This window comes from Dermochelys coriacea, chromosome 3 (genome assembly GCF_009764565.3).
Source record: "Dermochelys coriacea isolate rDerCor1 chromosome 3, rDerCor1.pri.v4, whole genome shotgun sequence".
In the NCBI taxonomy this organism is placed as follows: Eukaryota; Metazoa; Chordata; order Testudines; family Dermochelyidae; genus Dermochelys; species Dermochelys coriacea.
Window position 1 is genome coordinate 207,709,174 of NC_050070.1, and position 23,492 is coordinate 207,732,665.

At 41.6% G+C, this 23,492-nt stretch overlaps 1 protein-coding gene across 4 annotated transcripts in view; it reads right to left on the reverse strand.

Annotated features, from left to right (window-relative positions):
* NPHP1 (nephrocystin 1) overlaps window positions 1–21,976 on the reverse strand; it is a 36,584-nt gene extending 14,608 nt beyond the window's left edge. For 3 of the 4 annotated variants that reach the window (XR_005292168.2, XM_043512171.1, XM_043512172.1), the window contains exons 1-14: window positions 21,690–21,844; window positions 20,580–20,653; window positions 17,870–17,930; window positions 16,733–16,869; window positions 15,609–15,822; window positions 13,888–13,989; window positions 12,963–13,063; window positions 12,415–12,457; window positions 11,988–12,072; window positions 11,281–11,375; window positions 9,800–9,928; window positions 8,655–8,729; window positions 6,826–6,936; window positions 4,372–4,454 (exon numbers count right to left, since the gene is read on the reverse strand). Coding sequence is in view for 3 of the 4 variants with exons in the window: in XM_043512171.1 (XP_043368106.1) it covers window positions 4,372–4,454; window positions 6,826–6,936; window positions 8,655–8,729; window positions 9,800–9,928; window positions 11,281–11,375; window positions 11,988–12,072; window positions 12,415–12,457; window positions 12,963–13,063; window positions 13,888–13,989; window positions 15,609–15,822; window positions 16,733–16,869; window positions 17,870–17,930; window positions 20,580–20,653; window positions 21,690–21,806 (1,427 nt within the window). In the remaining variant the exon portion in view is untranslated. Of the gene's footprint in view, window positions 1–4,371; window positions 4,455–6,825; window positions 6,937–8,654; window positions 8,730–9,799; window positions 9,929–11,280; window positions 11,376–11,987; window positions 12,073–12,414; window positions 12,458–12,962; window positions 13,064–13,887; window positions 13,990–15,608; window positions 15,823–16,732; window positions 16,870–17,869; window positions 17,931–20,579; window positions 20,654–21,689 lie in introns of all 4 variants that reach the window. The other variant, XM_038396973.2, reaches the window with a different exon arrangement.
* Window positions 21,977–23,492: the final 1,516 nt, after the last annotated feature.

A 23,492-nucleotide genomic window follows, 5' to 3' on the forward strand; every position in this document is an offset into this window, starting at 1 on the left:
TAAACAGTAATATACTTTAATAAACATAACCAGGGGGAAATGAAAACAACAGCATCACTTTTCTCTGAAAATAAAGCAAAGATCTCTCTTATTTTTAAAGAAAAGAGATCCAGTTTTTATTATTAATATTTTAATAGGAGCTGATTTTGCTTAATCACTCACAACAGTTGAAACTCAAGAAGCAAACCTGAAGCTTCTCTTTTACAGTAACAAATTAGCCACATTTCCAAATAAATATTAGCAATAATTCTCTTAAATGCAACTCCAACAGTGTGGTTTAAAATGAAATATAACAAAAAATTCATCATGTTTTCGTTCCCAAAAACCTGTATTTCTGCAGTCTGAACAAAGGTCTCGTCTCACTCACATATGCACAAATCGCAGTCTTCATCTTGTGTCAATTGTATTTGTTCATTCAAACAGTAACCAAAAGGTATTTATAAAAATACATTTTAATAATGTGAAACTGATTGTGTTGACACTGCTCAATCATTCAGAGATGACATTTCTAATGGACAATTCTAGACTCAACTTTCTGACATTTCTCACGTTTCAATAAATTTGGTAACATAACAGGTTCAAGATTTCTGCTCACTTACTACTTGATACTTCTACTACTACTTGAGAAATTTTAAAATTTGTATAATTTAAGTTAGGCTCCTAAATCCACAGTAAGGAGTACTTGTGGCACCTTAGAGACTAACACATTTATTTGAGCATAAGCTTTCGTGAGCTACAGCTCACTTCATCGGATGCATTCAGTGGAAAAACATCCGATGACGTAAGCTGTAGCTCACGAAAGCTTATGCTCAAATAAATTTGTTAGTCTCTAAGGTGCCGCAAGTCCTCCTTTTTGCGAATACAGACTAACACGGCTGCTACTCTGAAACCTGTAAATCCACAGTGACTTTGGTGCCTAAAGTTAATCTCCTGAATCCATATTTAATTTAGGCATCTAAATATTAATTCATGAGTCAAACTTTAGCCATCAAAGCTTTAAAGTTTTCATCCTGAAGATAAACATGTAGCTTTAAAATTCTGGACACTGTATTTACATCACTGTATTAGCAGCAGGGCAGGACATGAGTCTTATGGAAGGATCACCAACAGAGAAAAGAAAGAGAAGAAAATTGTTTTCTCTTGTGCTGTATGCTTTTTATTAACAGAGCAGACACTAGATTTATTTTTTATTCTTCAAAGCTCACTTCATCTTCTACCCTATTTTACTCCATTTGTCAAAGCAGATATAACATTTATGGGAGACAGAGCAAACAATGCAATCGGCCACTGAAACATTCATTATGCACAGGCGGACACTGCACATGTACAAGCAAGATTTTTTTTAAATGGTTTGGACCATTTTAGCTTTGAGTCAGGCTAGATTGAGCCATATTTCAAACAGCTCAGTGTATGTTACTATACTTTATACACCCATTTAGCAAGTGTGATATCTCAGAAACTGCTGACAGAGTGGATACGTAACAAATAACCTCAAGTTTCAGTTCTAATCCCGTTCCATTCAATTATTCCACTATTAGGTCTTTTGGCATAATTTGACTCAAACTAGAAGAACATGTGGTGAGAAAGGCATGCTTTACAGGACACTTTCTTGGGATGAGCTCAAGGAGTATAAAACCAAAAGAATGTCAGTGTCTGAAAGTGCTGTTAAATTTGATTAGTCAGTTTTGTCTTGCTTGGCCTTTTTTATTGAAGTCCTGAAAGAAACAAACTGTGTGTTTACAGCTGTGAATGCTGGGCAACAATATTCATACTGGAGTAAAACCCCAACTCAAAATGACTTCACGTCTCACCTATCGTTTTAGGGTTGATACCATTTTGGAAGGAGAAGAAAGGAATGTGCACCTATATGAGAGAAGGACAGAAAGTGCAGGTGTTGATAATGCAACCCAGAGGTGTTTCTGTTTGCACAGTTTTGCTCTTAGAAACTGCTAGTTATTGCATACTTATTGCTAACATTTCAAATAGTTATAATTTATTCTCTTTGTAAGGAGGACTAGCCATGGCATTGGAGTGCGGTGAGGTTATAATACCAATACTTAAACTATCCTGAGAAGCAGTGATTCTGAAAAGGATTTGGGAGTCATGGTGGATAATCAGCTGAACATGAGCTCCTGGTGCGATGCTGGGGCCAAAAGGGATAATGCCATCCTGGAATACATAAACAGGGGATTTTTGAGTAGGAGTAGAGAGGTTGTTTTACCTCTGTATTTGGCACTGGTGTGACTACTGCTGGAATACGGTGCCCAGTTCTGGTGCCCACAGTTCAAGAATGATGTTGATAAACTGGAGAGGGCTCAGAAAAGTGTCACAAGAACGATTAGATTGGAAAAAATGCCTTATAGAGTCCTAGAGCTTAAGGCCAGAAGGGACTTCCTTTATATCACAGACCTCTAATCTGACCTCCAGTATATCACAGCCCATTAAACACCACCCAGCATCCGCACACTAAACCCAACAACTGAAATTAGAGCAAAGTATTACAGCCCACAGGAGACTAGACCATTATGTGCCACAGGCAGAGAATAGGAGGGACCAAGGCCACCGCAATGACACAAAAATGATTAAATTAGATAAATCTAGATAATCCTGGCATATGACCCACACCAACACTCTGCAGAGGAAGGCAAAAAAACCTCTAAGGTCACTGCCTATCTGACCTGGGGGAAAATTTCTTCCTGACTGTAAGGATCCATAGACTAGAACCTAGGTCTGCAGAGCCTGAGATCACTAACATTTCCACAGTGCTACTGGGAGGCCATTTAGAGCCCTAACCAGGGAGCATGGGGAGTAGGAGCCACAGAAAGTACTGCCCAAGGGACCCAGAGTGACAATACTCTGCAGCCCTCTGACTGGCCAACTGCACTATTTAACCCTGGAGGGTACCCCAGGAAGCTGTCTGAGCAACCCACACAGACTTCTGGCCTGCTGCAACTCCAGATCTCACCTCATCTCCTGATCTCTAGTCTCTGACCCCAGCTCGACTCTGACCCTGACTCTTGCCTCCTGACCCCAGCTGGTGCTATCTCTGATCTCCAGTCTCTGACGCCAGACTGACTCTGACCCCAACTCTTGCTTATGGAACCCGGCCTTAGCGATTCCCCAACCCCTGCTTACCAACTACATTCCTTGATGGGTGAATCCCAGCTCAGCTGTGACTGCTGAGCCAGATTGCCTATGCCCTGGTCCCCTATGCTGACCCCACTTATGGTGATCAGTTAGCCCCAGAGCATGTGACCAAGAACCAGCCAGCCAAGCATTGAGAGAGAGAGAGAGAAATGCTTCATGCCACCTCAGAGCCATGGCAAACCCTGTCCAGTGTTCCATCTCCAGCTGTGGCCATCTCTGATCCTTCATAGGAAGGAGACCAAAAAACCCCAGAATACTTGGAGGGGTGCGGGGGGGAATAATCCCTTCTTGACCCCTACAGGTGGTTGTCTGAAGCCCTGAAGCATAAGCTTTTGGAATATTAGACATAAACCTGTAAATAAAAGACATAATGATAGGAGCTCAATCTATTCAGTTTAACAAAGAGAATGTTAAAGAGTGACTTGATCACAATTTATAAGTACCTGCATGGGGAACAAAAATTTAATAATGGTCTTTTCAGTCCAGCAGACAAAGATTTAACAAGATCCAAAGGCTGGAAATTGAAGCTAGACAAACTCAGACTGGAAATAAGGTGCAGAATTTTAACAGGGAGGTTAATTAACCATTGGTATAAGTTACCAAGGGTTGTGTGGATTTGCCATCACTGACCATTTTTAAATCAAGACTGGATATTTTTCTAAAATAAATTCTCTAGTTCTAACAGGAACTAATCCAGGGAAGTTCTATGGACTAGATGATCAGAGTGGTCCCTTCTGGCGTTATAGACTATGGATCTATGAAAAAGTTAAAGTGACCAAATTGATTTTCACTGTCTAGGCCAAGAGAAATGCAAAAATATAAACTGAGTGTCAAGGGGATTAATAAATTGGATTTTTAATTTTTCCCACTTAACCTAATATCTCTATAGTAATCTAGATAAAAAACAATCATTCTGTAAACAAAGATTTGCAAAATATGCTTGCATTCCAGTTTTTGGATACTTAATTTTGAGCCTTTGAAGGGTGGGATAGTTAGGACAAAAACATTCTGATTAGAAGTTCCAGCATCACCTGAATATTAGAATCCCAAATCTGATTAATTTTTCTGCAATTAAATACATATGCCCTTATACATACAGTTAATACATGTGAAATTCCAGCTCTACTACTAACTGCAACAAGAATTTTTACATCAAAAATGCAAGCAAAAGTATGAGTTTAAAAAAAAATCCTCATACTCTGAGAGAAAATACAGCCAACTTACTTGGAAGAAACAGGAATTCCACTGGAGTCGAAGAGTTTTAGAAATGCCCAACCACAGCTTAACTCTCCTCTTTCACCAGTTGACTAGAAAGTAAGAGAAGAAGAAAACTTCTTATTCAGCCAGCTAAAAATAGAAAACCTAAGAGATGAATGACATTTTGTGGAATCACAGATAAAGGATCTCCCTTAAAAATATAAAAGGTTCCAGAACTATGTAAATATACCTTGAAAATTTCAGGGGATTTAGTATTGATCACAACATTTTTGAGTGTCTTTTGCCCTAACCTTGTGTGTGTTATGTACATGTTTGCAAGCAACCAAAAAGTTAAATAGAGATTATGGGCCTGATTTTCAAATAAAGGTTGGGCTGGAATTAGACAATTGTGCAGCTATTATCACAACATGAAAATATCTGTCCAGTTGTGTGTCCAAAGTTACCCTTAGTCTACGGTGAACTTAAAAAAATACAAACAACAAATCCACTCACCCACAGGCCTTTGAAATTACATTACCAGACAAACCACCACTACCACTAGTTAAACTGGAGTTGAGGTTGAGAATTCATAACAGTACTTTAAGAGTGACAAAACCTTACAAAAATGTAATTATAAAAAAAAAAGCTTTAGAAAGCCAGGAAATTCAAAGAGAAGATTAATTCTAAAGAAAGCAAGACATTAAAGACTTGCCTACACAGCACCAGCAAAGCACACTGGGTTAACATGACTAGGTTAACACAAACTAAGTACCTTTTAGAGCACACTGGCAGGGTCTACATGGGGCAGGTAGAGTGCAACACATTACTGCACCTCACAAATCTCACCCCTCTGGCATACTTTGCTGCACCATGTAGACAAGCCCTCAATAAGGAAATGCATAGTTGCAAAGCCTCCAAACAACCTCTAATGATACCCTGAGAAAAAAAATTAATTGAGTGATGTTTATCAATCTATAACAACCATTTTTTAGGATATCAGTGACACAAACACTAGACTTTTTTTTTTCCACCAAATGCATCCGATGAAGTGAGCTGTAGCTCACGAAAGCTTATGCTCTAATAAATTTGTTAGTCTCTAAGGTGCCACAAGTACTCCTTTTCTTTTTGCGAATACAGACTAACACGGCTGCTACTCTGAAACCAAACACTAGACTATTTTACTTGTAATGGAGGCAGTGTTGCTTGGTGGATAGAGCACTGGAGAAGTCCTATTCCCAGCTCCATCACTGGCCTGCTGGGTGACCCTGGCGGAGTCACTTTGCCTCTCTCTGCCTCAGTTTCCCCATGTGTAAAATGGAGCTAATGATCCCTATCTTCTTTGTAATGTGCTTTGAAATCAACAGATGGAAAGTGCTATACAAGAGTTAGGTATTATTAAGACCAACAGGGTGTTTGCACAAACTCTAGCCCTTATACAGCCATAGTCTAGCCACACATCCTTAATAAAATCCTGACTAGACAAATAGCATAATGAAGGCCATCATTCCCCAATAGGTCCCTCCAGACCACCAATGATCAAAGACACAGAGCTAGTCTATTTATATATACAATTCTCCTAGACCTGGACCATGAAATGATACCAACTACTGGGGGGGAGGGGAGGAATCACGGTTAATGTGGTGACTCAGCAGAGCAGGACTATATGAACCATGTGGAACTTGCTATATTCTGCCCTGAAACAATGGCAAAAAGTACTGCTAGGCAGAGGAACAAGTGATTCTTCAGAGCCAATATTTCATGAACCTTTAGAAATGAAAGCTAGGAATCTCTGATTTCCAGCAATGTAATTATTTGTTTTTGTATCTCAGAGTTCATGGGAGCTCATGCCTCTGATAACTGGCTCTCTGCACATCACCCTCTAGTCTCAATCCTTATAAGTACCCAATCAGACAGATAGTAACCACTGGAGCTAGAAACCAGTAGGTTATACATTTTTGAAAGAGTTTGCAATTTCAGCTTTCAAATTATATAAAAGATTATTTTTCAATGATTTGATTATGAGCTATTAATCATGCCAAAATTGGAAGGCAATGGGGAAAGCAAGATGATAACCAGAATGACAAGAAATTGGTCCTTAATAATCACAATTAATGTCAGATCTTTGGAAGACCAATAAAAATGTTTTCAGGACAAGTAAAACTTTCTGATGACCAGTGATCAGAAAGAGAAAATGTTCTGATCGCTAAACAAGGAGCGAAAACTACCTCTTTATTCCTCCACAGATGGTAGTGGGTGGGGTGAGATGGATATTATACCTTTTCTGTGGAGAAAAAGGACTTCAGTTTCCACTGCTGTCAATCTAACATTTGACTAGCACTAAAAATCACTTTAAAAACCTAGTAAATCCAAGGAAAAATAATAAAGTTTTCTATTGTACTACAATTGTTTGATGTTGAGATTCTGGAAGTAATAATAATAAAACATTCAGTTTTGAAAATGTATCCATCTTTATATGCTTACATTGCGAATATAAGTGATGCCAAGTTCAAATAATATACCAATGTCTGGAGATGAAGAATTGGACCTGATAAAACAGTCACCATCAAGCAAGCTGGGTAAGATGCCTGTTACCTAATAAATTAAAACAAAAATAAGATGTGAGTGTAGACCTTCAAGAGTCCAATTTTTAAAAACCTCTGAATACATTGACTCTAGCATCTTCTGTAAAAGACTCAATCTCATTATTCATCATTTTCTGTTAACTAAAAAGATTCAATTTAAGGCAAAAATGCTGTTCTGTTTTTCCATAAAATGCTGCTAATCTGTAAAAGTAACTCCTTTAGTAATAATCGGCTCTCAAAGCATTTTACAAATAAGAGACAATTTTTCCCACCAGAGAAACACAGCCATCACTGGAGTTAACATACAGCAGCAATTTGACAGCGTACAGTGATCCTACACAACATCAGTTTAAGGCAGATTATCAATCATAAGCTGTGATAATGAAAATACAAAGGAAGTTTATTCACAACAGAACTCTCCTCCTTTCCATTGCTAATAACACATTCTAGTGTTCAAGTTTATACTGATTTCAAGCACAGAGTGCCACCTGCTGAATAACTAACATCAGTTACTCACAGTATTTCCTTGGTACACACATAACTTTATTTGTCAGGATTCAATTTAAATTGACAGATGTTGTCAAATGTCAATTTCAACTTCACACTGAAATCGACAAAAAAAAAAATTATCCATCGGCAACAGACAGCACAAGTATGGCCTCCCCCGTGCACCTTGTGCCTGCAAGAATGGCATGTTGCCGGCCCTACAGCAACACAGAGAGCTCTCTGCTGCCCTGCTGTCACATGAGCGAGTAAGTGAACAGAGCCATGACTGCAGAGCTGCATGGCTACAGAGCTGGTGACAATGAATCCCTGCAGATGTAAGGTGTGGGGGAGGCTATGGTCTTGGCCGGCCAGAGCAGAGACCCCTGGTCAGGACCGGGAAGAGAAGGACAAGCCCTCAGCCATGGGGGAGGCCATCCTGCTACTGAATGGCTCCTCCCTAACGCCAGCACTATCCTCCCTTAATTTCCCACAACTGTAAAAATAAAAATAATTAAAAATTGATAAAAATAATAAAAATCAATATTGTTGAAAAAAATGGAATTATGCCAAGCCGACACCTAACCCAGTCCGGATTAGCTAATAAAACCTGATCAGTTCCACTCTGAGGCGGTGCAGCTATGGGCCTTACAACATTTACCGTATCTTCTCTATACTGTACTTGTGACCTTGGGTATATCACTTCATCTGTGCGCGTCAGTCTTTCCACAGGTAAAGTAGGAATTACAATGCATACCCCCTTTTGTAGAAGGTTTTGCGATCTATGGGTGGAGACTGCTAGATATTATCATTAACATCACATACTTCCCCCAAAATGAAAATTTTTTGGGTCAGATCTGTTGGCCCAGAGAAATTGGAACAGTCTTGACTTAAGTGAGCCAACAGAGACCCTGTGTTAAGTCTTGACTTAAGTGAGCCAACAGAGCCCAATCCTGCAAACACTCCCAAGCAGAGTGCTTTAGGGTTACTGGGTACTAAGTGCCATACTCGATAGCAAGTATTTGCAAGATATGTCCCTTCATTCAGAGCTAATGCTTTTGAGGGCTAAATGCCTCAGGCACAGTACAAATTAGTCCCATTTTTACCTTTCCAATATATGAAGAAAATGTAAGAAGACTAAAAGTGAGATGAGCCTATTAGCTGACAACATCTAAATACGCTGTATTACAACTAGCAGATACACACACACAGTGGCCAAGTCCATTTGCTATGCTATATACCTACCCGTGGAGAGAAAGTCCATGTTTTGGGATTTTTAGGTTGCCATGTAGCTCTAACTGTATGAATGTTACTCAGTACCTAAAATGAGATATGAAATTATGATGGGGAAAATATTAAAAACTAGTTTTCTGGAAAATTATGTAGCGCTAAGAAAATACAGTATCATGCAAGGCTAGTCCAGCACTCTGCATTGCAATGCAGGATCAGACTGTCTGTCGTTCACCCTTCTTAGCTAGGATGTGTTAAGAGCACTGCTGTGGAATCACATTCCCTGAAAGAAGAATCACCAAGCACAGCACAGCCTCTCTAGCAATGCTTCTAGCAATTTAGCAGCAGCTGCAGAAGGTGCAATGCGACACTCCCTTGGCCATGAACATACATGATTTGATGTAGGGGTGAGAATAGTGGGGTGAAATGAATGAGGAACCCACAGAGGTTGGTGGCAGATTATAAAAGATTTTCAGAATTTTGAAACTCTGGATTATAAGATTTTTATTCATCTGGATTTAAGAAACTAATGTTTTGTCTATAATTTATACAATGGTATAAGTATGCTTGGTGCTTTTTAGACAAATAGAATCAAATTTGTACTGAGAATTTATTTACTAAAATAATGTGAGTTTACATAAAGCTCTTTAAAAAAAAAGTATCTGAAATTGGCCCAGTTATAGTCAGTTTATATATTTCATTTCATATTACTTTTTTAAAGGTATGTAAACTGCAATTAAGATGAAAGTACAATTGTACTCCAAAAAGTGACTGAAAAAAGTAGCACTTACTCAGCAGATCTGTTTCTTATGTGTAAAAAGCATCATAAATGGGTTAAATGAAATTGGGGATCTAGGGTAAAATTTTCAAAAGAACCTAGGTGACTTAGAAGTTAAGTCCCATTTTCAAAAGTGACTTAGGCATTTAGAAGTCCAAGTCCCCTTGACTTTCAATGAGACTTGGACTCCTAAATGTTGCAGTCACTTTTAAAAATGGAACTTAACCTCCTCCATCACTTAGGCACTTTTGAAAATGTTACCCATCATAGGAGCCACCCCAAATGTGATCATTTTAAATCCATTCAGAAATCCCTTAAATATATCATGTTTTAACCTCACTGTTTCCGGAATTTTACGTTTTATTACATCAGAGCAACTCACCCTGTTACCATCAAAAAGACAGAGTCGAACATGTCTACTGAGAACCTGTATGCTCACTCCTGGAAGAGGAATCATTTTACAACTCCATAAAGTTAAAATCAGTGATACTCGAGTTGGTCTTGGCTGAATCTATGAATCAGACAAAATAATAAAAGAGAGAATTAAATCTACATGGTCCTCCTAACTATAGTATTGTGTGTCTGTGTAAGACTTGTGACAGGTGTCACAGTGCCGTGGAGACTGGAATACTCTATCCACAGAGCAGGTATAGCACAAGTTGCAACAGCAAAGCTTTTCCGCAATATCTCAACCCTTTTGTGGAGAGACCCCTTCTAGGGGACAAGTCAGTCTCCATGCCATTCAGCTCTTGGCCATTCTGCTCAGACAACAAGTGTGCTAATTAATGTTATGTGTGATGGTGCTTTTATGAACACAGGTCTACCAGGGTCTGGCTTGAGACCAGCTCTATTTCACCTCGATCAAGTTATCACACAGTATTTTTATAAAAAGCCATCTAACAAGCCCTGGCAAAAAGCACTCTCAAGTTACAGTTAAGACTGGACACGGGCCACTTATTTGCACAACAGATTGTTTTTAATAACTACAAACATCTGAAGCTTAACCACCACGCCACAGTGGGCAGGATACACCAACTCCACCCCACTCATCCTTCAGTTTTGTCCACAGACCCACACTCCAGATACAGGCCATCCAGACACTCTTCCATATCCATCTTGAACATGTACCAGGAGTCTGCGTCCTATAATGTACCCTCAGACAAGACACAGGGCTGAGAACATCCTGTCTATCCAACATAAGCTGGAATGGTTGGTGCAGATCATCTCTTTGTCTTACGGCAATGACATTGTATTGTAATTCACATCCATAACGTGGAAGATGCAAGTTAATTTAATGTGACAAACAGTAGGTTCTCCCATTGATAACAAGATAAGCAAAGACCCAGGAGGAAGTCTGGCATTTCAATTTTCTGAGCTACTCTCTTCTAAATGCCTGGCTTATACACATTTTTGCCACTACAGTATTCAAATGATGTTGCAAAGTTATGTTAGAAAATGAACCAAAACCTCACAGTGAGAAACAACTACTTAACTGAACTGAGGGATTTCACAATGTCAGACAAAAGTTTAAGATCTAACTAAAAGATTAGTCCAGCCTTCTACAGCTGTTTCACCTGGAAAACAGGAAAGCAACAGGTATGCTCAGCTGGAATTGGCTCTGATCTAGGGGCTGACATCACATGTTTCTTTTGATGTTCTGTCTGTCAGCTAGTAGGATGAGATAATATCTACTGCCTGGAATGCCCAGGAGTGACACAGAAGAATGTTAACATTTATCTCACTTCAATATTTACTAATAACATGATATTTGTTTTGTGGGCTCTGGACATCTTCATCTAAAGATTCTGGTCATCTATCCTGAAAGTGACAGCGTTCAGAGCTTTATCAACAGAAACTACTTACAGTGTCTTTTTCAGGGTTCCACACTATGTCTTTGAAAGCCAGTTGAGAAGGAGTCAATTCAGGCTGTATGAAGTAACTGGCTTGAAACTGATTCCCTAGAAAAACAACCTTTTAATGTTTTATTATATTGTGTACACTCCCTCACCCATCTCTCCTAATAGCATAGATTCAATTTAGTTATAGATTTCATCATTACAAGGAAACATCCATCTATGGAACACAGTGTTTTCTATTCACACCATCTTATTTCTTAGGGCAAAAGGAAATCAAAAAGTACAATTAATAAAAAACATTGCTATCAACATTCTTCAAGTGCCCTCTTGAGCTTAAAGGAATGAAGTCCACAATTAAGCTATGGCTACAGAAATTGTGGCGGGGAAGGGGAAAAAAGGCTTTTTAGTATTCTTATCCTACACTGCCTGCAGGAACTGCCTTGGAGATTTCTCCCCTTCCAGGGGTGAAATCATCAAGGTCACAGGGAGTTTTGCCATTAACTTCAGTGGGGCCAGGATTTCACCCCAGAAGAATAAAGAAAGAAACTAAGAAGACTCCGGCACACTACAGAGTCATATACAACCAGTATGGGCAACCAATCATGAATAATTTAAAATGAAAGAGACTGTTCTTAACAGACTAGTAATTTGGATCAGAAACTCATCACAGATGATAATGAATCCTGCACTGCAATTACTGCAAGAAAATCTTACCTTTTTCTAAGAGCTGGGAGAGAGTTGATGGTCGGAATCCTGCAGGAATAGCTCCCATGGTTGCCAACACATCAATGGTATTATTCTGCTCAAAACATAAGGGTTTTTTTTCTAAATTTGCTGCAGTTTTCACTAACCACCAACTAGTTTATGTCCTTATCCTAACTTCCAATCCCAGGGCAGCCAATCACAAAGGAGAACACACAAATCTTGGGATTCAGTCACCTGTTCCCCTAAGTTATCTTAAGAGCTATTTTGGCCTCTCAGCACAAAACATCCTTAGACTGACCTCATGGATGATTACACACAGTCTCTCATTTTGCTATACCACACTGACAGAACTTGCTTTGTCGAGAAACAGTGTAGCCATGAATTACACTGACATTACAACATTAAGGTAATATTATAAGAAATACAATATACCCACCTCTGTGATAGCTTTTCTAACAGCACTCCAGTGAGAATCTGTTCTGCAGGTAGGGTGGGAAATACAAGGATATCATAAAGCAAAACAATATGAATGCATTGCCAACATATGGATGCATAATGAACAATTACTATATGTATAAGACACACGTATCTATCTCTGAACGGTGGAAGTCTAATACATCAGTTGGATGTGCCCATCAACAGGTAGCTGGGAAACACATTACTATTTTGCACTCTGTGGAGTGGTTTATGAAGCTAGGACAGCAGCCACTCTTTGGCTGCATGAGGCAAAAAAACAAAAAGCAAAAAAAAAAAACATAGTAAAGAAAGAAATGACTGGAAGTTGAAACCAAAGTTCAAACTGGAAATCTACACAATAAATACAGCTACCCCTGTACTGAAAAAGCCTTTGCTATAGACCAAGAGAAACATAACTAACAAAGTATTGCATTTCAAATAATTTATCACCCACATTAAAAAAAAATAAAGATGACAAGGGGGGGGGTTACATTTCACTTCATTTTCTCCAATGCAATCTCATTTTACCTTTTTTTAATTTCGGTTCTATCTGCTGTTTCATCAACCACCTCTATGTCTTCCTCACTTTCCTCTTCACTTGGCTCTTGGCCAACTCCTTTATTGGATGCCTGTAATTCAGGATTAAAGGTGTCAAGTGTTTTACCTACTTCATAGTTCAGACTTTAAAAACAATATTAGCGCTCATCATGATCTCTCAATAGCTTAGAAGAGGAGCTTAGCTGGTTTTAATGGTCAGTGAACAAAATGACTGACATCTACAGGGTACCATGAGAATATGATACTATGCTTGGTTCTGCAGCTAAAGTCAATCATTTAAAAATGTTTATGGCAGCAAGTTTTTGCCTCTTAAAATAATAAACAAGAGAGCTCATTTCCAGAGCAAGCCTCCTCAGAGAGGAAAATGCACCTGAACCTTGAAGTACAAAGTAACCATAGCTACTTGATGTGCTCTGTGATTTGTCCCTGCAAGGATCTCTCACAAGAGAGAAGAACCAGTGCAATGCAACAAGATACAAAAGGTCAGACTTCAGGACAGGATTCAATCTACCCAAGTGGGTATCTAAACACAAATTTATACATCATGTTTTCTCATTAGACATCCACCCAATTTAAGTGCACAAATGCCAGGTATGCACCTAAATAAGTCTCATGGAGCACAAAAACTTTGGTACATAAAGTTAAAAGGAGTTTTTGAAAGTGTTCTTTACACTCTGAATATGAATTACTCTATAGCACTCCTAGGTATTCACAGCTGCCCTTACATGTCAAACATCATGTTTCAAGGGTTCTGCTTTTGTTTACAAAAAATTAACAGCAATATAATTTATCTTTGTGAAGTGAGAAAAAATGCTTTGCTAACCATCTTTATACACTCTCACCCATCATAGTTTTGATGTACAAATATGAAGGAAGAAGATGGAAGCATACTAACCATGAGATAGGTTTTAGGAACAAGACCTCTCTTCCCTTTGGAATTTTTAGCCATCCACCAACCATCAGGCTTTTTGTCAAGTATGAGCAACAGTTCACCTTTCTTCAGTAATGGAGGGTGGGGGGAAAGAGAAAAAAAAGAGACAAATGCATTGATGCTCAGATGTTTAAAAATTACTCATGGAACAACTGTTGGTCACATTCTGTCTTAGAATGAAATGCAACTGCCTTTTAATTTGTTCTTAAATCTAATATTTATCTAGGACTGGTTTACCCTGATGATTTCAGATTCTGGTTTATCATGAATTCTTTGCAACAACTGCAGTTTTGGTGAACTAGTTTACTTTTCCCTGATATCCTATGGTGGTAAAAGCTCAACTTTATTTTCAGGTAAGAAAAAAAAACTCAGTAGAGTTACAGGCCAAGCATTCTCTAGAATATGCCTCCAAGGTTTCCTCTTGCTCAGCTGTTCTTGAAGGCACAGCAGATTTGCGGGAAATGTAAACAAAGATACTTAACCTTACAGAGTCTGGCCACAAAGGCTCCTTTCTGAGCTCATCTATCAAATATGCTCCTGAGTCAAGAGGAGCGGTTGCTAGATGGTTCCTCACATTCAAAGGGCCAGAAACAAGAGACGGAGGTCCAAACACCCTGTGCCACATGGTAGCTCATAGCCCCAACATGCTAGTTCATGCTTTGACATTCTCCAATTTGTTAAAGTGTTTTTAAAAGCACGGACTGATTTCGCTGTTAAGTGTGCATCTATAAGGAGTTTTCTTGACTGCTTTGCTCCAAACAGTAGTCTGAAAAAGCTTCATCACAACATTTCCAACCAGATATTACTAACCATTTTTGAAGCACACACACACTGCTCTTTAACAAAGATAAGATACAGCCCAGCCCCAAACAGTTCACAATCTGAGACAGAACATATGACAGCACATCAGATCATGGAGGTTTTGGTGAGTCTTTGTTAAGACCAGTGTATAAAGGATTCAAGGGAAAATGGATATCAAAAGAGTATGGAGGAATGCTTAGTGGACAAAAATAAGAGGCTACCCAAGTTTAAGGAAACATGAAAGGCCCAATGGCAAGAGTGGGAAAAGGAAACAAAGGGAGCAACAAGGAAAGAGAATTAAAAGGGACAAAGGAAGGGCTGAGATTTATGTAGAGATCTGAAGATGTGCATAGGAAGTTTGAATTTGATGTGGAAAAAAAAATCAGCAAGTGCAGGGAACTGGATGTGGTCAGAGCAGCTGGATAGGAGCATTACTCCAGAAGCACTATTTTGTATAGACAAAATAGTCTGACAAGATGGCATGTCTAGAACAGTGGTTCTCCAACTTCTGTATTGGTGACCCCTTTCACACAGCAAGCCTCTGAGTGCGACCCCCTCTTATAACTTAAAAACACTTTTAAAATATTTAACACCATTATAAATGCTAGAGGTGAAGCGGGGTTTGGAGGTGGAGGCTGACAGCTCGAGACCCCCTCACCTAATAACCTTACGACCCCCTGAGCGGTCACAACCCCCAGTTTGAGAACCTCTGGTCTAGAAGAAGAGATGGGCAACTGGAAAGGAGGGACTGAAGAGAGCAATGGATTTGCATTAATTTCTTTAATCAGAGTTCTGAGGCGTCAATACACACAGTCATTTATGATATTCGGAGGATGCAGTATGTGTTCAAACACATTTTATAATGTTTTCAAAGATATATGTACCTTAAACGTGAGATCCCCTTCCTGCTGAGCAACAAAATCACCAACCGTGATATATTCTTTAATTGTTGGCTGATCTTCCAATTCATCGTCATCATCCTCTTCTTCATCATTATCATCATCATCCTCTTCAGCATCTTCCTCCTCACTACTTTCTTCATCCTCCTCTTCCTCATTTTCCTGTTCTGTTTGAGGACTATTTTGACATTTCCCATCTCTGCACAAGACAAATGATACCCCATGTTTACCACAATTTTTTATTTTAATGGATCATCTCCAGATTATTCTACAGCAGATAAATGAGAATTACTTTCCTTATCATTTAGCATCTCTGAAGTTACCTTGCAGCAGGGTTCTCATTCCTGGGTCTCAGCTTCCTAGCACAAGAGGAAGAAATTCCCAAACTCTAAAGGTGTGCAGTGGTCCCTATGGGCAGGGGTTGCAGTCCAGCAGCTAAACGCCCTTTCCCAACCCCTGATGGTCACATTCTATTTTGGACCGAACCACAACCCATGGAATCTTCTAGTCAGATCCTTCTTGTCTGCAGTCAACAAAACTGTTCCTCACAGGAGCTGCACAGTGCCTACCAACTTACAGTATTCTTTTATGTGCCTCTCCCTGCCTGGCCCTTTTAACATTTTGATTTATTTTTCTGACCCCACATTCCTGATCCTCAATTTTCCCTGAGTGCAAAGAGTGCTCCAGCCTCCAGGGACCCCAGAGAAACCTCTTTCCCATGGCACTGCTCTCCAGTTTAGCAACTTGTGCTTTTCTTTGTTCTTGGTGCTAAAACGCTTGGTGCATAAAGAAGAAAGGTTTTCTCTGAAGCAATAGGTGAGCAGTGGCCCATGCTTCAATGTCTGCAAGGGGCATACTTTAAAAAGACAAAAATGAAAAGGATATGAATGCTATAGTGACCACATTTCAGAACAGTTGATATGGAATTTTTTGGTATTTTATCTTCAGCTTCTGTCATATGAGAATGAGTCTGTTTCAGCTGTACAAATGAATACATTTTTATAAGAGTATGAAAACAAGCTCTATGGGTATATAATGCAGCCACCTGTTCCCGAATATTTTTTAACAATAGGCTAATTAAAATGTATTTGCCTGTTTATACTACTTACACATTGTAACCCTTGGTCACATTGTCCTGACTCAGGACTGCAGCAAGTTTCTGTAGCTGCTGAGAAAGTTTTAACAATTGTTTTTCTTCCTCTTCTTTTCTCTGATTATAATTCCCCACAGGTGCAGGCTCATCAGTCTAAGAAAGAAGAATACACCAAACTGCTGAAGGAGTCAAATGAAGCTAAACCCTCAATTAAAAAATTGTGTTTTCTAATCATTTATGCCAGAATGCACAAAAGGAGTTAGGCGCCTAAATCCTTGTTTTGGCACCACTGCAACGTACAACCCCCCCCCCCCCCCACCAAATCCTGCAGGTGCCTAAATTCACTCAGCACCTAAGTTTTTGCAGTAAAAGTTCCCTAGGCACCTAAGTTTCCACCTCTGGACTTGCACAGTACTACCTCCCTCTAAGCATCTGGGCACCTATCTTCTGCCTAAACCACAGAGCAATTCACAAACCAGGGGAAGATAAGTATTCAGCCACCTAAGTCACATGCAGTAGGCGTGCTCAGAGGCCACCTACCGGATCAGGCCACTCCGCTGAGTTCACATAAAACAGCCAGAGGTGGGCAGGGGTGGGGGGTGGAGAAGGGAGAGTATTAGGATTGAATGCATTCAGGCTTTAGCACTCTCAGCTAATTTTAACTTCTTGTTTGATCAATATGTTCTAGCTTCTTGCCTTGATATCATTTAAGTAACTAAGCATGGGGATGGCCATTTTCCCATTTGCTGTTTAGATAATATCAGTCCTGAAATCTATAACTATGAAGTTTCCTTAATATTTTTCTAGATCTTCCATCTAGCCAAGGGGGGGGCGGGAATCTATACGCTTATTCTTCAATTCCATGATATTTTCCTATTAAAAAACCCACTAAAATATTAAGTAATGTTAAGAAATTCTTCAACCATAGAACTTTACATTTTAAAGCATACAGAAAAATATATCATTATTTAATATTAGACTAATCCCAAAGGACCTCAGTCAAGATCAGGGCCCAGACAGACTAGCTGCTATACAAAAAGTCAGGGATGGTGCCTGTCCTGAAGAATTTACAATCTAAGAATATTATCGTTCTCTGAACATTCTGTACAATTTATTTTGGGAAAATAGGAAATGCATTAACCTCAGAACTTACTTTTTTCAAGTTTTGAAGAGCAGATGTATTTTCATCCACTGATTTCTTCAACTCCATACATCTATATTGGAAACAAATGACATAGGTTGTATGATCTCTTCTGACGTATGAATGACTAAAACGGTGTACAATTTCTGAAGCATGTAAATTAGCCCTCTGAACCTGAAAACACTTATGTACATATGTAACTTTACAAACATGAGTAGTCCCACTTAACTCAATGGGGCTACTCAAGTGCACAAAGTTAAGCATGTAAGTGTTTTCAAGACCTTAGGCAAAGGGGCTTTTCACAGGTGCAAGGACCTGGATTAATCCAGGATCAGGTCCTTAGATTTTAAGCTCCTTAGAACAGGAACTTTGCCTTCCTAAACTCCCTGGGTGCGTCTATGGTGCTATGTAAATAATAGTATAAGAAACAACGAGTATTTGTCTCATGGTAGGCTAAAGCCAACATCATCTGACACACAAGCAGAAAGAGATTACAACTTTTTAAAAAACAAAACATTTTTAAAAGGAAAGCAAGCTACAAGGCATCCATATGTCTTTTTTCACACAATGGAGCCACACACAGAGGTGCCTCAGAACTTTGCCTGGAATAATTTTCACAAGAAGAACAGCATTTTGATGAGAGGGAGAAATGATGACTGGACTCAGCACTTGACATTGCAATACATGTGAAATTCATTTACTCAAGCTCTCTTTCCTATGTACAGAGCTACATCTCTCTGCTACAGTTTTGTGCTGCTTTTCCTCTGAGCAAAGTGGTCAATCCACTGCACAGAAGATATACTATGCCTGCCAGGGCTAACCACCACAAAGTTGAATAGAACACTATCAATTTCAAACTTGTTGTTTTCTCTTGCACAGTATAAACCTGTCAAAAAGACAGCATTTTAGCACATCAGAATAAAAGTGTGTTTACAGGGGTCTCATTGTATTACTAAAAATATTTTGATTCTGTCCTGAGAAAATGAACTCATTTAACAAATATTTTATCTCATATATTTTACCAAAGAGTGCACTGGAAGTGTAGGTCCCAGTTCTGCCCTGTGTAGCATACAGGCCTGCACCTGCATCAAACCCTGCTGACTCCCATAGGGCTCATGCAGATGCAGCAATCTGCCTAGACTAGGGCCTTGCTCTATTAAATAATAAGAAATAACCTTATACTTGAGCTACAGCCTTTATAGCAGAAATTCTATCCAGCAAGTATCACATTCACTGAGCATAAAAAAATATTTTTAAAGTTAAGTAGCACAAGACCTTTTTGAGACCTGTTCATGTCTAAAAGGCTGATTTTAAACTTCACTGCATACGTGAATAGTTCTCAATGACGCGTTCTGGTGCGGAGAGTTGAACAGGTTTCTTTCAAAACTACACAGTTTTGAAAGAAAAAAAATGATTCTGTGGATGTATAGAAAAACTTTGTACTAAGTTTTAAGCTATATAATTGGCAGAATTGTACTGATGCAGAATGTGATCTGCACAATACTGCAACTAGGTTGTTTATCAGCACGCACGAGGTAAAAATGTCAAACACAGCTGTACTACACCATAGTGTCACAGGTGGATTCTTTTCCTTATTTATTTTTTAACAGAAAATTAAATGTAAAAGGCTTCTAGTAAATATTAGTTCACAAACAAGAAGTAAAAATATTAAAAATCTAAGATTCATGGGGCAACCTTAACTCACTCTTACACATACAGTATGCCATATTTAAATCCTTTATTATTTATGTAGTACCATAGGTGTCCACTAATAATGCACACAGTCAAGTACTAATTAGGCCACTGAATCCCTGATCCTGCACATACTTCTGCATGTGCTTAACTTTGCTGCTAAGAGTAGTCCTACTGATTTCAGTGGGACTACCCACTGTAGTAAAGTTAAGCACATGCGTAACAGTTTGCAGATCAGGGCCTAAATGCGTATAATATTTTTGTTTATGCATATGTTCTGTGTGAGAGAGTTAACATCAACCTCTCATATTTTACCGTTTCCATTGCCTGACTTGAGAGTTCAAATTTGCCACTTCAGAATAGATTTTTATATTTAATGTTTTGATTAACTGAATATTCTAAAATAATTATATTAGGTTAATCAGCTGAAGCTTCTGATCCATGGATAACAAAGCAAAGGAAAGGAAAGACAGTATATTATCCTTGTGGCACCTTAGAGACTAACAAATTTATTAGAGCATAAGCTTTCGTGAGCTACAGCTCACTTCATCGGATGTTCTAATAAATATGCTCTAATAAATTTGTTAGTCTCTAAGGTGCCACAAGTACTCCTTTTCTTTTTGCGAATACAGACTAACACGGCTGCTACTCTGAAACCTATACTATCCTTGTTTTACAGGTGGGGAAAAGAGGAACAGAGAGGTGAAACAGCTTGACCAATGCTGTATAGGAGGTCAGTAGCAGAACTGGGACTAGAACCCATGTCTCCTGACTCCCAGCCCATTAGTCTACTCTGCCACCCAGTAATTTATTTACATGGGCATCCCTCCACATCACTGAAAATGAATTTATCAGCGAAATAGATTAGGAAAATTTCTATCAAAACCAGCCACAGTTATCTCTCAGTGGCAAATTGCTTAGCCATGAGATAGCTAATAGAGCATCACACAAATGTTACCCCCACAGCCTAGATTTCAGATACAGCAGTGCGCTTTGCCTCTATGCAGTGTGTACTGTTAGGGTTAATTACCTCTGAAAAAGGTACTTCCTTTTCGCAGGGTCTAGGGCCCCCCTCTCCTTGCTGTCAGAAAGCAACGCCTCCACCTGCATGGTAAGATCCAGCATTCAGACGTGCACAGCAGTGGGCAGATAGGCTCAGTGGCTTGGATATCAAAGTTGTTCCCAACCCCCACCCACAACATCAGGGGCAGACTGGATCCCACCAATCCCACCAGGAGGGGCCACCACTCCCCCTGCAACTGGATTCCCCCCCACCTCTCCAGGAGGGGGCACCGCTCTCCCTGCCCAGACTGAATCCTCCCACCCGGCCAGCAGAGGGCGCCGCTCCCCCCGCCCAGACTGGATCCCCCCACCCCCCGGGCAGGGGGCGCCGCTCCCCCCGCCCAGACTGGATCCCCCCACCCCCCGGGCAGGGGGCGCCGCTCCCCCCGCCCAGACTGGATCCCCCCACCCCCCCCCACCCCACGGGCAGGGGGCGCCGCTCCCCCCGCCCAGACTGGATCCCCCCCCACCCCACGGGCAGGGGGCGCCGCTCCCCCCGCCCAGACTGGATCCCCCCCCACCCCACGGGCAGGGGGCGCCGCTCCCCCCGCCCAGACTGGATCCCCCCCCCACCCCACGGGCAGGGGGCGCCGCTCCCCCCGCCCAGACTGGATCCCCCCCCACCCCATCCCCCCCCACCCCACGGGCAGGGGGCGCCGCTCCCCCCGCCCAGACTGGATCCCCCCACCCCACGGGCAGGGGGCGCCGCTCCCCCCGCCCAGACTGGATCCCCCCACACCCCATCCCCGCCCACCCCACGGGCAGGGGGCGCCGCTCCCCCCGCCCAGACTGGATCCCCCCCCACCCCACGGGCAGGGGGCGCCGCTCCCCCCGCCCAGACTGGATCCCCCCCCCCCCCACGGGCAGGGGGCGCCGCTCCCCCCGCCCAGACTGGATCCCCCCCCCCACCCCACGGGCAGGGGGCGCCGCTCCCCCCGCCCAGACTGGATCCCCCCCCACCCCACGGGCAGGGGGCGCCGCTCCCCCCGCCCAGACTGGATCCCCCCCACCCCACGGGCAGGGGGCGCCGCTCCCCGCGCTGTAGCTTCGGGGCGGGGGTGCGCGGGACGGGCGGTACCTGCTGCCGCAGCTCGCGGCCCCGCCGCTGAACCCCCTGCAGCGGGCTGCGGCCCCTCCGCCCGGACATCGCGTCGCTAAGGAGACGAACGCTTTGGGCGCTAAGAACTGTCGTCATCGCCGCGCGTCCCCAACTTCGGAGGGCAGGCGAGCCCGCTGCGGAGACAGAGGGGAACTACGCGTCCCAGCATGCAACGGGGGCTGCCGTGCTTCTCGCGCTCCTGAATCATGGGCAAAGACTACACGTCCCAGAATGCAGCGAGGGGCCCGAGAGTCGCGCCCCCTACCGGTGAGCAGTGCATGCTGGGGCTTGTAGTCTGCGCTGGCCTCGCTCTCTGCCTGGGCGCTCTGCGTCCAGGTTCGTGAGAGGCTTGGAGTTGCAAGCAGTGGGTGCTGCTGATTTCACCGCCTAGGCGGCTGTGGATGCGCACACGCAAAATATTCCCCCTGATAACTGAAGGGTCAAGGGCAGCAAAGAAAGATGCTGCTTGAGCATGTCTAGGGACGGTCGCTGAATAATGATTGTCGTTCCCCACAACCGTGACCATTTAAATAGCTATACCTTTCAAAACACGCCCAGAAATAAACATCTACATGATCCAACCAAATTATACAAAATAAAAAATAAATTCTACCAAACTTGTTTTTTCTTATTGCCCTAGCACTTAAGAGCTCCACTCATGGAGCGGCCCGGCAGGCTACAAAATGCGTCTGCGCAGCACGGCCGTGTTGCAGGCAGAAATTCTCCCCATGCACCTGCTGGAGTTCTTCTCTCTCCCCCCCACTGAGCCATGGAAGAAGCAATTTAATGTTCTTTATAGCCTTTTCACTAATTTCAATTAATTTCATTAATTTGACATATTCAGAAGATTTTTTTTCTAGCAGGTGATCTACGAGACTGTTTCCCTCTGAACTCTCAACCAGTGGTTCTCAAACTTCTTTTTTTCCATGGACCACTTGAAAGGGTCTTGGCGGAAATAGGGTGACCAGATAGAACGTGTGAAACATCGGGATAGGGATGGGGGGGGAAGTAATAGGAGCCTATATAAGAAAAAGCCCCAAATATCGGGACTGTCCCTATAAAAATCGGGACACCCTGGTCACCCTAGGGGGACAACTTAATAATCTTTCCAAATGTTGTTTGCACTGTTAGCTAACTCTTGTAAAGTGCTTTGGATAAAAGCGCTATATAAAAAAAACCCCTTAATAAACTTTTTTTGTTCTACAAATAAAAGCACACAACTCATATTTTAATATCAGTAGCCTTACCTTTCTATTGCAATGGATGTGCCCTCTCTCCCCTGCCGTGGCAGCCCCCGAGCTGGGGCTAGGAAGGAGGGGGGTCTCTCCCCCGCCACAGCAGCCACAGAACTGAAGCTGGGAAGGAGGCAGCTGCAGCCCTGGAGCTGGGGAAAGTCGCCTCTTTCTCTGGCCGCAATAGCCCTGCACATCCCACATTCCCCCCTCCCACCTATTCTCCCCAAGGTCACCACCTCACCTTACATGTGCATCTTCTCCAGGGTCCAAGCATCTAATTAGTAGAGCTACGCTTGCACAGCTCCACTAATTAGGTGGATGGCCCTTCATTCTCTTGTGTGCAGCCGCCCAGGTACGCAACTTAGAGGGAACTATCTGCGGATCACCTGAATGGAGCTCACGGATCACAGTTTGAGAACTTCTGCTCTAAACAGCTCATGCACTTGCATATTTGCTGTTTAATCGTTTTCAAAGTACTAGATAAGGAAATACAGCAGAGATGTATACAGAATTAATAGTGTTGTCAAGTTACAACATGTCCTTAAGT